The sequence below is a fragment of the Rhincodon typus genome, chromosome 3, assembly GCF_021869965.1.
Source record: "Rhincodon typus isolate 14 chromosome 3, sRhiTyp1.1, whole genome shotgun sequence".
Lineage (NCBI taxonomy): Eukaryota > Metazoa > Chordata > Chondrichthyes > Orectolobiformes > Rhincodontidae > Rhincodon > Rhincodon typus.
The window spans coordinates 56,360,623-56,375,436 of record NC_063334.1 but is presented as its reverse complement, the minus strand read 5'-3'; the positions used below and the strand labels follow the sequence as shown (position 1 = coordinate 56,375,436).

The 14,814-nt window shown below is 38.0% G+C and overlaps 1 protein-coding gene across 3 annotated transcripts in view; it reads right to left on the bottom strand.

Annotated features, from left to right (window-relative positions):
• Positions 1–14,814, bottom strand: part of LOC109936683 — a 113,150-nt gene that overhangs the window by 38,123 nt on the left and 60,213 nt on the right. For all 3 annotated transcript variants that reach the window (XM_048592957.1, XM_048592950.1, XM_048592965.1), the window contains exons 10-11: positions 8,751–8,905; positions 7,595–7,672 (exon numbers count right to left, since the gene is read on the bottom strand). In XM_048592957.1, the coding sequence (XP_048448914.1) occupies positions 7,595–7,672; positions 8,751–8,905 (233 nt within the window). The remainder of the gene's footprint in view (positions 1–7,594; positions 7,673–8,750; positions 8,906–14,814) is intronic.

The following is a 14,814-nucleotide window of genomic DNA, read 5'->3' as shown; positions in this document are numbered from 1 at the left end:
CTGCTCCTGTGATGCTGCTTGGCCTGCTGTGTTCATCCAGCCCTGCACCTTGTTGTCTCCCCTCAACGTTCTCTGCCCTGATGAAAATGACCCAGTCTATTTCATCTCTCTTCACAGCTGATCACTCCAGCCCAGGCAATATCCTGATGAATCTCCTCTGCACGCTCTTCAGTGCAATCACATTCTTGTTTCAGTGTGGTGGCCAGAACTGCACACAGTACTCTAGCTGTGGCCTGACTAACATTATATACAGCTCTGTCACAACCTCCTTGCTCTTTGGATACAATGTCTTGACTAGTAAAGGCAAGTATTCCCATAAATATTTTTAACCATCTTATCGACCTATCCTGCTGCCTTCAAGGATCTATGTATACATCAAAGTTTCTTTGATCCTCTCTACTTCCTCAGATTCTGCCATATAATGTGAACTTTCTCGTTTTTTAAGTCCTCCCAAAATCCATCACCTCACATCTTTCAGGATTAAATTCCATTTACCACTGTCCACTCCATCTGACCAGCCCATCTATATTATCCCTTAATCTAAAGCTTTCCTCCTCACTATTTACCACACCACCAATTATCGTTTCATCTGTAAACTTACTGATCATACCTCCTATACTCATACCCTAGATCACTATTGTACACGACAGCAAAGGACCCAGCATCAAATCCTGTGATAAGCCAGTGGACACAGGTTTCCTGTCACAAAAACACCCTTTGATCATCAGCCTTTACTCCCTGCCACTAAGACAATTTTGAATGCAATTTGCAAATCTGCCCTGGATCCCATGGACTCTTTGCTTCTTAATCAGTCTCCCACTGCACTTAATCACCTTTCTCAGAAATTCAATTCAATGTGAGACATTATCTTCCCCTGATAAAACAACATTGACCATCCTTAATTAATCTTTGTCTTCCCAATTGGAGATTAATTCTATTCCTCAGTATTATTTCCAGTATTTTCCCTGCCACTGATGTTAGACTCACTGATCTGTAGTTTCCTAGTTTATGCTTACCATTCTTCTTTAGCAATGGTCCTTCGATCCTTCTATTCCTTTCCTGTGGCCAAAGACGATTCGAAAATTAACGTCAGAACCCCTGAAATCACCTTCCTTGCCTCCTACAGCAGCCTGGGAATAATCTCATCTGAGTCTGGGGATTTATCCACTTTCAAGCCTTTTAAAACTGCTAATACTTCCTCCCTCACAATGCTGATTTATTCAAGCATATCACAGTCCCTCTCCCTGATTTATATACCAATATCATCTTTCTATACAGTGAATACATATGCAAAATACTCGTTTAAAACTTCAGCTGTCTCTTCTGGCTTCACCTACACATTGTCATTTTGGTCCCTAATGGGCCTTACTCTTTCCCAGGCTATTCTTGTGTCCCTAACATACTTAAATAATGCTTTTTGATTTTCCATAATGATACCGCCAGTGTTTTCTCATGTTTCCTCTTCGCACACCTCATCTTTTTAAGCAACCCCTGCATTTTCTATACCCCTCTAGCACATCCTCTGTTTTGAGCCCTTGGTATCTGCCATAGCTTCTTTAGATCGCTTGTCTAATCCTGTACACCCATTGATATCTCAAGTTCTCTCTACTTCTCTCTACTTCACTTTTACAGGAACATGTTGGCCTTGTAGTCTCACTACTGCCCTTTTGAATTTCTCCCACTACTCTGATGTGCATTTTCCTGCAACTAGCTGCTTTGAGTACAGTTTGGCAAGATCTTGTCTAATTTACTACATTTCACTGTTTGCTTTCACTTTGGAAATCCTGCAGGCAATTTTTTCTCTAAAGTCATTGCTTTATAGGTGAAGTTTAGAATTACACTGGGAAAAGTCAGAAAGAACTCAACAGTGCCACTATTGCAGTAAAGCAATAATCTATGACCAGCTAAGGAAATGGCCACTGTTGTACTGCAACTCAACTAAATTAACCTTAGATCTCTAAGAAATCTGCAAATCTATCAATAGCTCCAAAAAAGCATTAAAAATCCAAAGAAAAAGGTAAAAGATGAGCACAAAATTCCCAAGACTCAATTGGAAACAATTAGATCTCCTAAGTGAAATTGCCAGAGAAACTTATCAGGTCTGGCAGCATCTGTTAAGAGAAAGCAGAGTTAACTGTTCAGGTCCAATGACCCTTCTTCAGAACCCCTAGCTGAGTTTGCTTTGTTCCAAAAATGTAACAAGTTATGTTTGTGCATTTCACCATCTCTGAACCAGATAAACAAGACATTCAAGTACAGTATCCTACAGACTGAGTACGTCAAGTCTGTCCAGTGGCCACCTTAAAAATACAGAAAAAAGGTATGGTCAACACTTGAAAATCAATTACACATGAAGTTCAATGTCAGAATACACCATGCTTTTATGCAACAACTGATGGAGACCATTATTCCTTTCTTAAGCAGATGCAGACTCAATGGGCATGATTGCAATTTTACAGCAGTAAATGAAGATGACAGAATAATTGTGATAGGAACTTCTGCAGTAGAAGCATTCCAGAAAGACACCTTGACCAAATGTAAAGTTCACGTTGTTGTAAACCACTACACAGTAGGTGCGAGTATGAATCCATAATTAGCAATGTTGAAAATGATGGCCTTTTTAAGAATGAACAAGAAATGCTCCAGAGACAATAAAGAATAGTTGACACTCATTGCAGCATGTATTTAAGGGCTGTTCTTTTCATCAGGAAGGGGAATTGGTTAGAAAGTGGACACAGCAGACTGGAGTTTGTCTGAGCATCATAGAGTTGTACAGGATGGAAACAGACCCTTTGGTCCAAATTGTTCATGCTGACTAGATATCCTAAATTAACCTAGTCCCATTTGCCAGCATTTGGCCCATATCCCTCTAAGGCCTTCCTATTCATGCACCCATCTTTTAAATGTTGTAATTGTGTCAGCCCCCACCGTTTCCTCTGGCAGCTCATTCCATACACGCACCATCTTGCATGTGAAGAAGTTGCCCTGTAGGTCCCTTTTAAATCTTACCCTTCTCACCTTAAACCTAAGCCCTCTATTTTAGACACCCCTACCCTGGGGGGAAAAAATAATCTTGGTTATTCACCTTATCCATGCCCTCTTGATTTTATAAACCTCTGTAAGGGCACCCCTCAGCCTCCGACACTTCAGAGAAAATAACCCCAGCCTATTCAGCCTCTCCCTATACCCTGGCAACATCCTGGTAAATATTTTCTGAACCCTTTCAAGTTTAACAATATCTTTTCTAAAGCATGGAGACCAGAATTGAATGCAGTATTGCAAAAGTGACCTAACCAATGTCCTGTACAGCCGCAACATGACCTCCCAACTCCTATGCTCCATGCACTGATCAATAAAGGCAAGCATACTAAACACCTTCTTCACTATCCTGTCTACCCATGTCTCCACTTTAAAAGGAAATATGTACCTGTACTCTAAAGTTCCCTTTGTTCAGCAACACTCCCCAGGATCTACCATTAAGTGTATTAAGTACTGATCTATGAAATGTAAATAAAGTCATAGCAGACATACTGACTCCATTTACCTGCTTTGATAAATGGATAACAAACAGTACTTCAAGGCCTACAAGCTATGAGTAATTCATCTACCATTTACATGATAGCTAATGCAGGCAAGCCAAGCAAATAATGCAGGTGTTGTGGCCTCACAAGCATGCCTAGAAAATGTCCAGCTTTTAACATAGTTTGCAAGGTACGTGGTGCCCAAAAACACTGACAGCTGCAATCTAGAGACAAAAGGCCTAACAAGTGGTGCAACATCATGAGAATCCAGAGGCCAGACAAGTACAGCATTTTCACCAAATGACAGAGTGAACCAACAGCACGAAGACAAAATCTAGTCAAGTGTCATGGTCGGATTAGGAGGATGATCAGACAATTGACAGGTAAAGTGAGGTGACATTCACCACACCAGCTAACAAAAAAAAATGCACTGATGCAATAGTACAATAGAAGCCTTTGCCACCATCCAGACAATATACCGTCAGATAAAAGGTCAACATAATCTATATATAAAACTGGATACCAATGCAGCTATGATCATCCTTCCACTTCTGTAAGTACATACATTGTGACAAATGATGACCTAACCAACTAATGTCAAACTCACCATGAAAAGTGAGATGAAAATTTCATCCCTGGGATCCATCACAATTAAATTTCACCAATAGATTTTGTTGTGGACTCTGGCGTTCCAAGTGATTGCAAGCCTGCTGGCATGAAAAAACATATCCTTTGGCACCATCCATGGTATGGTCAAGACAGTGACAATATCGACAACACAACCAGCAGCACCATTTCACTGACACCTCATCTGGGAGAAGATCAAAGAAAGATAAAATAGGACGGGTAGGCCATTCAGCCCATTGTGTGCCCTCCTCCATTCAATATAACCATGACTGTTCCTCTCTCTCAATGCCCTTGTCTCACTCCCTCCCCACCCCCTCCAGAAGTTCATCTATTTCTTTCTTAAACATACTCAGTGACTTGGCCTCCACAACTTGTCACTGCCTTCCATTCACAAAATGACCCATAATTTCCAACTGTCTATTTCCAATCTGCTAACCAATTTTCAATCCAAGCCAGTATATTACTATCAATTCCACATGTCTTGATTTTTCACACCAACCTCTTACGTAGGAATTTATCATCAAGCTTTCTGAAAATAAAAATACAACACATTCATGGGTTCTTCCTCATCTATTTGACTCGTTACATCCTCAAAAAAGCTCTAGCAGGTTTGTCAAACGTGATTTCCCTTTTATAAATTCATGTTAACTTTCTGTAATACATTCGGTATTTTCTAAGTGTCCTGTTATTATATCCTTTATAATAGACTAAAGAATTTTCCCTGTTACTGATATTAAGCTATCTGGACTGTAATTCCCAGTTTTCTCTTTCTGTCTTTTTTAACATCAATCTGCTGGGACTGTTGCAGAATCTACAGAGTATTGGAAGCTAATAACCAACACATCCACTATTTCCATTAGTACTCTGATCATCTAAAGATTCATGTAGGTCATCAATCAACAGACCACATTGTACGATTTGAACTGAAGATGTACAACTATTCTGAACGTGCAGGCTTCATATGTAGAACCAATACAAAATGGCTATTTGTCAGACAAATGCAGAAAAACTTGCACAATCATTATTCATTGATTTGACCTGAACTATGTGATGCATTACTTGAAAAACATGGAAAAGTGGAGGATACCCATGAGCTGCATAATGAATTAGCCAAAGTTAGGTTCAACTGGATAGCTTGAGTACAACATCCAAATGACAGCATGCAGAATCCAATAGAAATAATCAGCATTTGCCCACAACCATAACTGTATCAAGTACCAACAGTAAATGGCATTGCAGTGTAACAAAACATGCCAAAACAGGACAATGTCAGAGTCAGAAACACCAAGTAACCCTAAATGTCTAGAACACGATATAACACAAAGTAACTCTAACTAGCATTTGAATATAGCAGCCTCCAACAAAGGTCACATAACTAAATTTGGACAAATAAGAAAACCACAGATATGTTTACCGCAATTTATTTATTTATGGTAAAGCATATTCAAACACAATATTATTTCCTTTTGCCTTCATGTAGAGACATTGATTCTTTAAGGGCAAACCTTTTGTTTGGAATAAAAGGGGCAGGTTGTGATATGAGGTGCATATACTTTTGAGTAAATGTATCTTTAATCATTATACATTGAGAGGATATGATATATTGGCTCCCAATTATGAGGCTAAACTGTGAAATAGCTCGACAGAAGTCAAACATATGGCCCATGTCCTCCCAGTGAACATTATCTGTAAGTATGCTTATCCTTAAATAAAGAAACTGCATTATTGTTTCACCAGTACTTGTATATAATTAGTCATCTACATCAAATGAGAAGATCACATTCAGGATATAATTACTTAAAACTGCAGTCGGCTTTGAAGGGACTTTGGTTCCTTGCTGACCTAGATAAGCATTTTACTTGTAACAAAAACATAATTCAGTTCAGAGTTTCTCCAAAATTAATCACATAGCTTCAAACATGCATCCATAACAACACCAAATTGCAATAGTTATGTTGACATCTTTACCCACAGTTTGGGTTGTTGTACAAAGTACAACATTTTTATTCTACCTATTCAGAGATACGTTATGGTAGTGCGGAACTTCAATATACTGATAAATGAGACATATTGCCAATTCTTTTCATCTTGCACTCATCTGGACAAAGACAAGAAAGCCAAATGTCAAACAATCACAACATGTTATACTACAGGAGAAAAGGCTGCTGTTAGTCAGTTGATTGGCACTATATGTGCACAAATGGATGGTGTAGCTATGGGATCCCCTCTAGATCTAGTGTTCATTAAAATTTTTATCAGTTTCCATGAGAAATACATTTTCAACGTAATGACAGTAATCTCCTACCACATGCATTTTGATATGCAGATTATATTTTTGCAATTTTTGAATCTGCCTTACAAACCTCAAGGTTCAGTTAACTCAGTCTGTGGGAAGGCTGGTTTGTGATGCAGAGTGATACCAATAGCACAGGTTCAATTCCCACACCAGCTCAGGTTAGCATGAAGGTCCTTCCTTAAAACCTCTCCCCTCGCCTGGCATGGTGATCGTCAGGCTGAACTACTGCCAGTTGTCTCTTTCTAATGAGAAAGCAGCCCTATGATCCTTTGGAAATATGGAGACTTTACCCTTTTACATTCTGTGCTGAAATTCGCTTTTGAGATGAAGTATAAATAACACTTTAACATGCCTTCACTTGTTATTGAAAAATTTGCTCATGTTTTTTCTACTGTTGTCTACTACAAGACTACTTTCACCAGTCGATGTCCATAGTGGGATTCGTATATCTTCATATACTACAAAATTAACCTCAGCAGCAATCTTGTAAAAATATGCAAAAATATATTCATGCTATTAAGTAGTGAGAACATGAGAAGTGACATGTGCATAAGCAATCTGATGTGGAGCTCAGGCATTCACACCATGAGCAATATATCTCTGCAATCAAAGTGATATGGTTCAAAATGCATGTTTCACAAAAGTTAGTTGAGGTAACAGATTTAATATTAGGGCTTTCAACAGATTCTAATAATATTATAAATTAGCATACCATAATAGAATATAATGACCATTCATTTGCAAAGATGCCAAAATGCATCCAACCTTGTTTGCTTCCCTTATATAAATCTTATCTTCCAGGAGTTCAAATGATTGATTTATATATGTAAAATATACATAAAGGAACTAACTGTTAGGCATTGATGCCACCAATTGAGATCACTCAGCAAGCCATTAATACAACTTTTCAAAATAAAACTGTGAAGACTTTTATGGGTGTACAATCTTTTCAGCTCAAGTAGATACATCAGCTAATCACAAGTAATCCTATACACCCAAGTGTAACAAGTGAAAAATCTCCACTAACGTCTCAACTCATTTTGTTCTTGCCTAGAAAATATACTTTTTCTTCTTTATGAACTCTAGAACCTTAACTTTCCCCAGAAGGCATTACCGCATGTCAATATTAGCAATAAAGAACAATCATTACCTTGTTTTGTGCTTTTCAGTCAAAACCTCAATGCTTTCATCAGTGAGCTGGCATCCATTGACAAAGAGCCTGTGAAGACTACAACAAGCGCATGACTTGTATTCTGAATGGTATTTGTACACACACAAAGCAGAACATTTGTTGCTATTTTGAAATTCTAAACATAGAACAAATAACAATTGTTGGCTATTTTTTAATTTTTTCATGGGATGTGGACACCCTTGCAAGACCAGAATCTGTTACTCAACCCTATTATTCTTTTAGCTGGACCGCACATGCCTGATGTTTTTCCATAAGTGTTGAAGGAGGAAAGCAGAGTATATGCTACAGTACCATTTCTTTGAATTTCAAGAAAGCAATAAACACACTTATGTTTAAAGAGAAAGCTAGAAAAAGCAAAATAATAAATTTTATCTTTACAATTATTGGAACAAGGGATCCATGTTGAAATAATCTTCTGATATTTAATGCTGGCTTGAAATTTCTTTTAATACTGTATTTTGTGACCTGGGTTATTTTTGTTTTGTTGACCCAAAGATTGATTTATAGTATGAGGGTAAGCCAAAGAAATGCAGTTTAAAAGAAGATGTGATGAGTGTTTTGGATTTGATTCCAAAATGTGAGGCCCAACCAGAGCTTCTACTTGGCAAACATCAGGAGTAATTAAGATAAAATTATTAAAAGATTGGGGGAAGTTGAGATTTTGACATAAACTTCATTAGGATTCAATGCTTTTTTTTTATAAGGGTCAATAATCTTACTCAAGTATTTGGGCAAAAAATTATATCAGATAATTATTTTTAAATATTATGGATAAAAATTTCAATTTTTTATGTTTTTGTGCAAGTGCTGGGAGCATAGCGTAAACACCCAATCCTGTTTTTGTGCCCCAGTCTCAGAAACAGCAGGAGAAAGGTAATCTGAAAAATGATAAGACAACATAATAACATTCTTTCATTTAAAAAAACTACAGAAGAAATTATATTTTGGATGGAGTTTTACAAAAAAACACTCACATTTTAGCAATATTTTCTGGGATATTTTGATTATAAGAGAAAACTCTCTCTTTAAAATCTGATTGTGAAAATAGTTAGAAATAAATTCTACTTCCACCTATCACTAGGAGAGTTAATGGAATTCAGAGCAAAGTCCATACCATGAAGAAGCTTGAGCAAGAGCTATGATGCCTCTGCTGGTAGCTGCTGTCCAACTGACATCCACTGAAGTTAACTTGAGACAAACTGCACTTGCACAGAGTAGAATTGTGTCACCTGTCAGCATCGGCCCACTGCAGCTTGTAACATTCAGCTCCTGTATTTTGAGAAATGTCGGTTTTCAATTATGAACCTGAATTAGTTTACCATTCAATTCAAAATATGCACAATTTGATTTGTTTCTGTAGATATTTTTCTGACTTAACTTACTGCATTGGTTATAACTTAAAGGGTCTAAACATTTATAACACCAGAAGGATCATAACATGCTGCGTGATTTCCTTGTTAGATAAAACTGTTTATCCTGTCTGTCAGCACAGTTTAAATGAACACCATTTTGTTTGACTGAATGGCACAGAAGGGCAACCTTCTGCCAAAATATTTTATTTCTGTCCAACCAGTCTTAACTGTCTCGAAGCAATTTTATTCCGCATTCTGGCAGAGTCTTTGTCTCACTTCAAGGCTCCTTACAGAAGTGCCAGAGGATGCAGTTGGCAGCCTACAAGCAGAAGAACTGCAATTACTGGCATAGCCAATTAGACAAGAAGAGCAAGTGCCCCAGCCAATCCGACAGGAGGGGTGGCAGGAAGTTAGAGCCCCATCATTACCTCAAAGGGTTGAATGTCTGAGTGCCACATTTGGATGCCTTATAGACAGCCATCCATTCCTTGACATTCAACAAGATCAGCCTAATACATGGTCGACTCCTCCATCACTCCTAACACTTCCTTACTGTCACCTTCCCTTGCAATCACAGAAGGTGCAACACTTGCCCATTCACCATCTCCCTCCTTACTGTCCAAAGTTCCAAATGCACCTTCTAGGTCAAGCAGCATTTTACTTCTACTTCTTTCAATGTGGTCTACTGGATTTGCCGTTCACAATGTGATATAACTTACATTGGTGAGATCAAACACAGACCGGATAACTGCTTTACAGAACACCTCCACTCTGTCTGTAGGAATGACTCCAACTTTCCAGTTGCTTGCTACTTCGAAAACCTGTCTTGCTCTCAGGCTAACATTTTTCTCATGAACCTAATGGAAAGTTCCAATGAAGCACTACGCAAACTCATGCACCAACATATCATTTTCCACTTAAGCACTTTACAGCCTCTAGAACACAATGTTGACTTTCACAACTTTAGAACCTGACCACATGACATCTGTTCTCCAATTTTATGTTCTTGCCCCACCCTTGGTTTTGTCTTCTATTTGTTGTTTATTATGCTCTCAATAAAGAAGACGTTTTTTCTCCATTTCACCCCTTAACTTGCATCCATTTTCCATTTCTATTGTTATATCAACACAATGAACAACCGTTTTGTTATTTGCATTAGGTCTTCACACTGTCTGTCCCTCTCCTTCTTCCCTCACTTCTGTCTTCCAATCCCTTTCAGTTCTGAAGTCATACCAGGCTTGGAACATTAACACCAGCATTCCCTGTGTTTGTTTCAATATGAGTCAGAGTTTATAATCTCTAGATCTGTTGGCATTTACACAAGAGACATTTCATGAGAAGATGGAAGTCTTGCACAGACCTCATTCTGACTGGAACCTAAATGCAATACGAATGTGGCAGGCCTGCCTGGTGCATTGCTCCATTATCTAGCCTACCATCAATGACACTTGACACAATTTCCATCATCCTTGACCAACTCTCAATTACCCAAGAGCTTCCCTTCCTCAACCATCATTCAGAATCTGGAAACCCTGGATTCCAGTTAAAGCCATTCATCATCTTTAACCCACCCTCTATCATGTTGATGGATTCTTTTACTGAACACAAAGGACCCTAATATTATGTATGTCTGAAGGCATGGACATTTCCTCAGCTTCTTCCCTCTGGCCCCTGCTAGAGTTATTTCCCCTTTACACATGAAATCCTGATATGTTTCTGTGCCTTCCTTCATGTTTGCACAAAACATTACAACTTTAGTGATAATTGATATGGACTATGTTGAAAGGTTACCTGTGGCTTTTTCTTCGTATGTTAGCAATGATTTTTGATATGGCATAGTTTGCCATAATTTAAAGAGGCAGGGACTGCCCTACAGCTTTACCTTCTACACTCAACATAGAAGATTGGTTTACCACTTTTCCCATAGGATCTATTTTCTTTTTTGCTGTCTTCCTTTTCTCTTTTCCCTGCTTATACAGAATTTTTGATATGCTATTTTTCAAAGGTCTGTGAGTCAATTCATAATCCTTTGCCTGCACAGCAACTGTTCTTGTTGAGGTAACCACTTGTTCCTCAAGGTGCATTTTAATATTGGAGGGAAATTCACACATGGTGACGTTCCCATGTATCTGCTGCCCTTGTCCTTCGGATCGAAGTGGTCATTGGTGTGGAATGTGCCATCTAAGCAAGCTTGGTATTTGATGCATCTTGTAGATGGTACACACTGCTGTTACTAAGTGTTGATGGTAGAGGGAGTGGATGTTTGTGAATGCAGTGCCAGTCAATTAGACTGCTTTGTCCTGGATGGTATCAAGCTTTTTGAGTGTTGTTAGAGTTGCACTCATCCAGGCAAGAGGGGAGTATTCCATCACATTCCTGATTTGTGCGTTGGAGATGGTAAGTGAGCTGTAGGGAGTCAGGACAGGATTTGCTTACTGCAAATTCTAGCCTCTGACCTGCTCTTGTAGCCACCATAGTTATACGGCTAGTATAGTTTAGTTTCTGGTCAATGTTAATAGTGGGGGATTCAGTGATGGTAATTCCAGTGAATGTCAAGGTACAATGGTTAGATTCTCTTACATTGGAGATGCTCATTGCCTGGTGTGAATTTTATTTGGCACTTTTCAGCCCCAGCCTGGATATTGTCCAGGTCTTGTTACATATGGCCATGGACGGCAGTCACAAATGGTGCTAAACTTGGTGAAATCATCACCAAATAACACCACTTCTGACCTTACGATGGATGGAAGGTCTTTGATGAAGTATCCGAAGTTGCTTGGGTCTGAGACATTATTCCGAGGAATTCCTGCAGAGATGACATGGACCTGAGATGTTCGACCTCCAACAAGCACAACCATCTTCCTTTGTGCCAGAGATGATGTCAACGAATGGAGACCTTCCCTGCTATCCCCTTCCCCCCACCAATTCAATTGACTCTAGTTTTGCTGGAGTTCCTCAATGCCACAATGTATATTACTTGGGCATTTTTTTCTAGAAACAACCTTCAATCTTATAGGTGTTTTATTATATCATCATGGCTGTATGGCTGGTCATTGTTTACAGATGTGAGATTTTAATGTTCTACAATGCTGAAAATGATTCTTAGTATCAGCCTGCTGAAGACAATAATGTTTAAACTCTTGCAGTTTTAATATTACTATTTCAATTTGAAGCAATGCTGTATCTTAAGAATTATTTTCTCCAAGAGATCCAATCATTTGTCTTGTTGGTCCATTTCATGCAAAAATCTTTATTAAATATTATTTTAACTTCTATTTCTTCTTAATGTGTTCATTAATTTTTATTGCTTTAAAGTTGTTTTAAATCTGTAACATCTCAATTCATATTTTGCCGTCTTCAACCTTGTATTTGTGCATTAAATCAATGCTCTTAAATTCTGTGCCTTTAAAAACTTTCAGACATGGTTTCAAACTCACTTGTACAACAATGCTGCACAAAATTCTTCAAATGCAGCTTTAAATCCAGTTAAGTGGAAAAACTACACTGGGTTACTTCTTTCCAGTTTCAAATTGCGCTAAATGACAATACTATATCGCTGTTCAGCCACCCTGGGGGTCACACCTTTTACAGCCGAAGCAGAGCATTCCTGCTTCTTCAGGATAAAATGGATGATTGCCTGTTTTTCATACCTCAGTCACAAAATTACAGCCTTAATTCTGAGTGTCCTGACTTTTCAGAAGTGTTACAATTCTTCTAACTTTCTTCTTCTGTTAGACATATTCTTCAGTGTTTAAAACTTTTCCCCCTTATGGCCTTAAACAAATTCAGTAGCCTTTACAATGCTGCAGCCATCATATAAAATATTTTTCTGGTCCTTAATCTGTCTACAGCAGGTGATTCTCATGGAGCCCACTCTTGATAGCAACAAAGCTAGTTTTGAGAATTGAGAATTCTCTTTTTATTCCTTTTCCTTCTCTGTCTGATCTTTGATTAATACATGCTATTATAACCAGACATCCATGACAGCTCAATAAGATAATACAGTCATCATTTGCATGCTCTATTTATCAACGAAACCTGGAGAGAAAAAGTAATGACTCGGCAATGCTACCAAAACAAGTAATAATTATGACATTTTTAAAAAATTGATCATTCTTTCAAGATGCTTCTTCAACAATTGCAGCTTTCAATTTAAATTGACAGAACAACTCAAAAATCAAAACATTATGGGGATCACCTTTTGTTTTAAAAAACTCTCTAACTTTCTCACATATTTGATTTGAGTGCAGCAATGCCACTCTATTCTTCAGTCTTTAATCAGCCTACATATTTAACTCCCTCATCCTTCATACACATTATTTATCTTTCCCTAATGCTCTTTCTTAACTTTATAAGCAGTAGTTCACAGTCATGATCATCATTAATTTACATCAGTCACCTGATAGAAGTGTGTCATTCATATTAGGATTGGAATTCATCTCGCTCTATTTACCTATCGACCTTTGATCCAGGATATGGTTTAAGTGTTCCAAGATAATGAAAGCATTAAGCAGTGAGCTATGTTACTAAATATCAGATAGGTTCCTTGATCTGCTTGGGATTTCCCAAATATACTTACAACAGTAAACATGGATTTTTTTTATTTCTGAGGACTCAAAGTGGCTTCAAACTAACACATTCTGTATGATATTTAAATGAGATAATATCAGAGTGCCATCATGAAATACCAGCAATGTATAGTTAAGGGCTTTCTCTGATATTAATATTAATGAAAATGATTCAGTATCCTATTCATAGAATCATACGAGACAGAATAAGACCATTCGGTCCATCATATTTATACTCCTCTTAACCTCATCTCCACTAAAATTTTACACTAAAACAATTCAATAAATAAATTTTCCTGATGTGTCAAATAACTAAGGTGTGATTGGTTGAGACATTAGTAGCAACATATATATACAGAGCAATACTGCAGCAAGGGGACATTGCCACAAGAGGAGGAGAGGCGGGTCAGTGAGATGGACAAAATTAGCATCTAGCTATGTTGATTTCCAGGTAAATATTCAGTAGATGTAACAGGCATAATGGGTTTGTCTATACCAAATTCCCTGTAGTGTTCCCAAGGGCAAACAGGGATGGACAATAAATGCTGGTTCTCCAGCAGTGCTTACATTCCACAAGTTAATAAAAGAAATTTGGCAATGATAACACGTTCTTTTTAGTACTCCAAATCTCAAATTGGCAAGCACTAAATCTGCTAAAACATCTCTTTCTTGAAATAAACTGTATGTCTGTCGGTCCATTCTCTAAAATTTCATGTCTAGCCTCTCCTCACTATAAGCAGCTAATCTGTTCCCAGATTTCTATCAATGCTATATCATAATTAGTCTGGTGACTAATGGGCAAGCAAGGGATAAGGAAAGGTCAATTGCTTAATGATGTTAACTATCTATTATGTTACCTTTCTGCGTGAAACTATTTTAAGACAGCTCCACTAAACCATGAAACCCTGGATTTCTATAACACTTTTTAACATAGAGAGATTCTGTTATAGATGCTTTAAAAAGGGGGGAATGGAATAGATACTGAAACTGACCAAAAGCCTGATCAAAGTCAACCTTTTTGAAAGCTTAACAAGTTGATGAGGGAAACAGAGAAGTGTAGGAGTTTAGGAAGAGAGTTAGAGAGATGAAGACCAATACAACCAAAGATCTACCACCAATAACAAAATCCCAGTGGATTGTTGAAGCAGATTGTTAGAGCTGCACTTATCCAGGCAGTCCATAGCAGTCCTGATTTGTGCCCTGTAGATGGTGGCAGGCTTTGAAAAATCAAGTGGTGAGTTACTTGTGCAGAATGGTC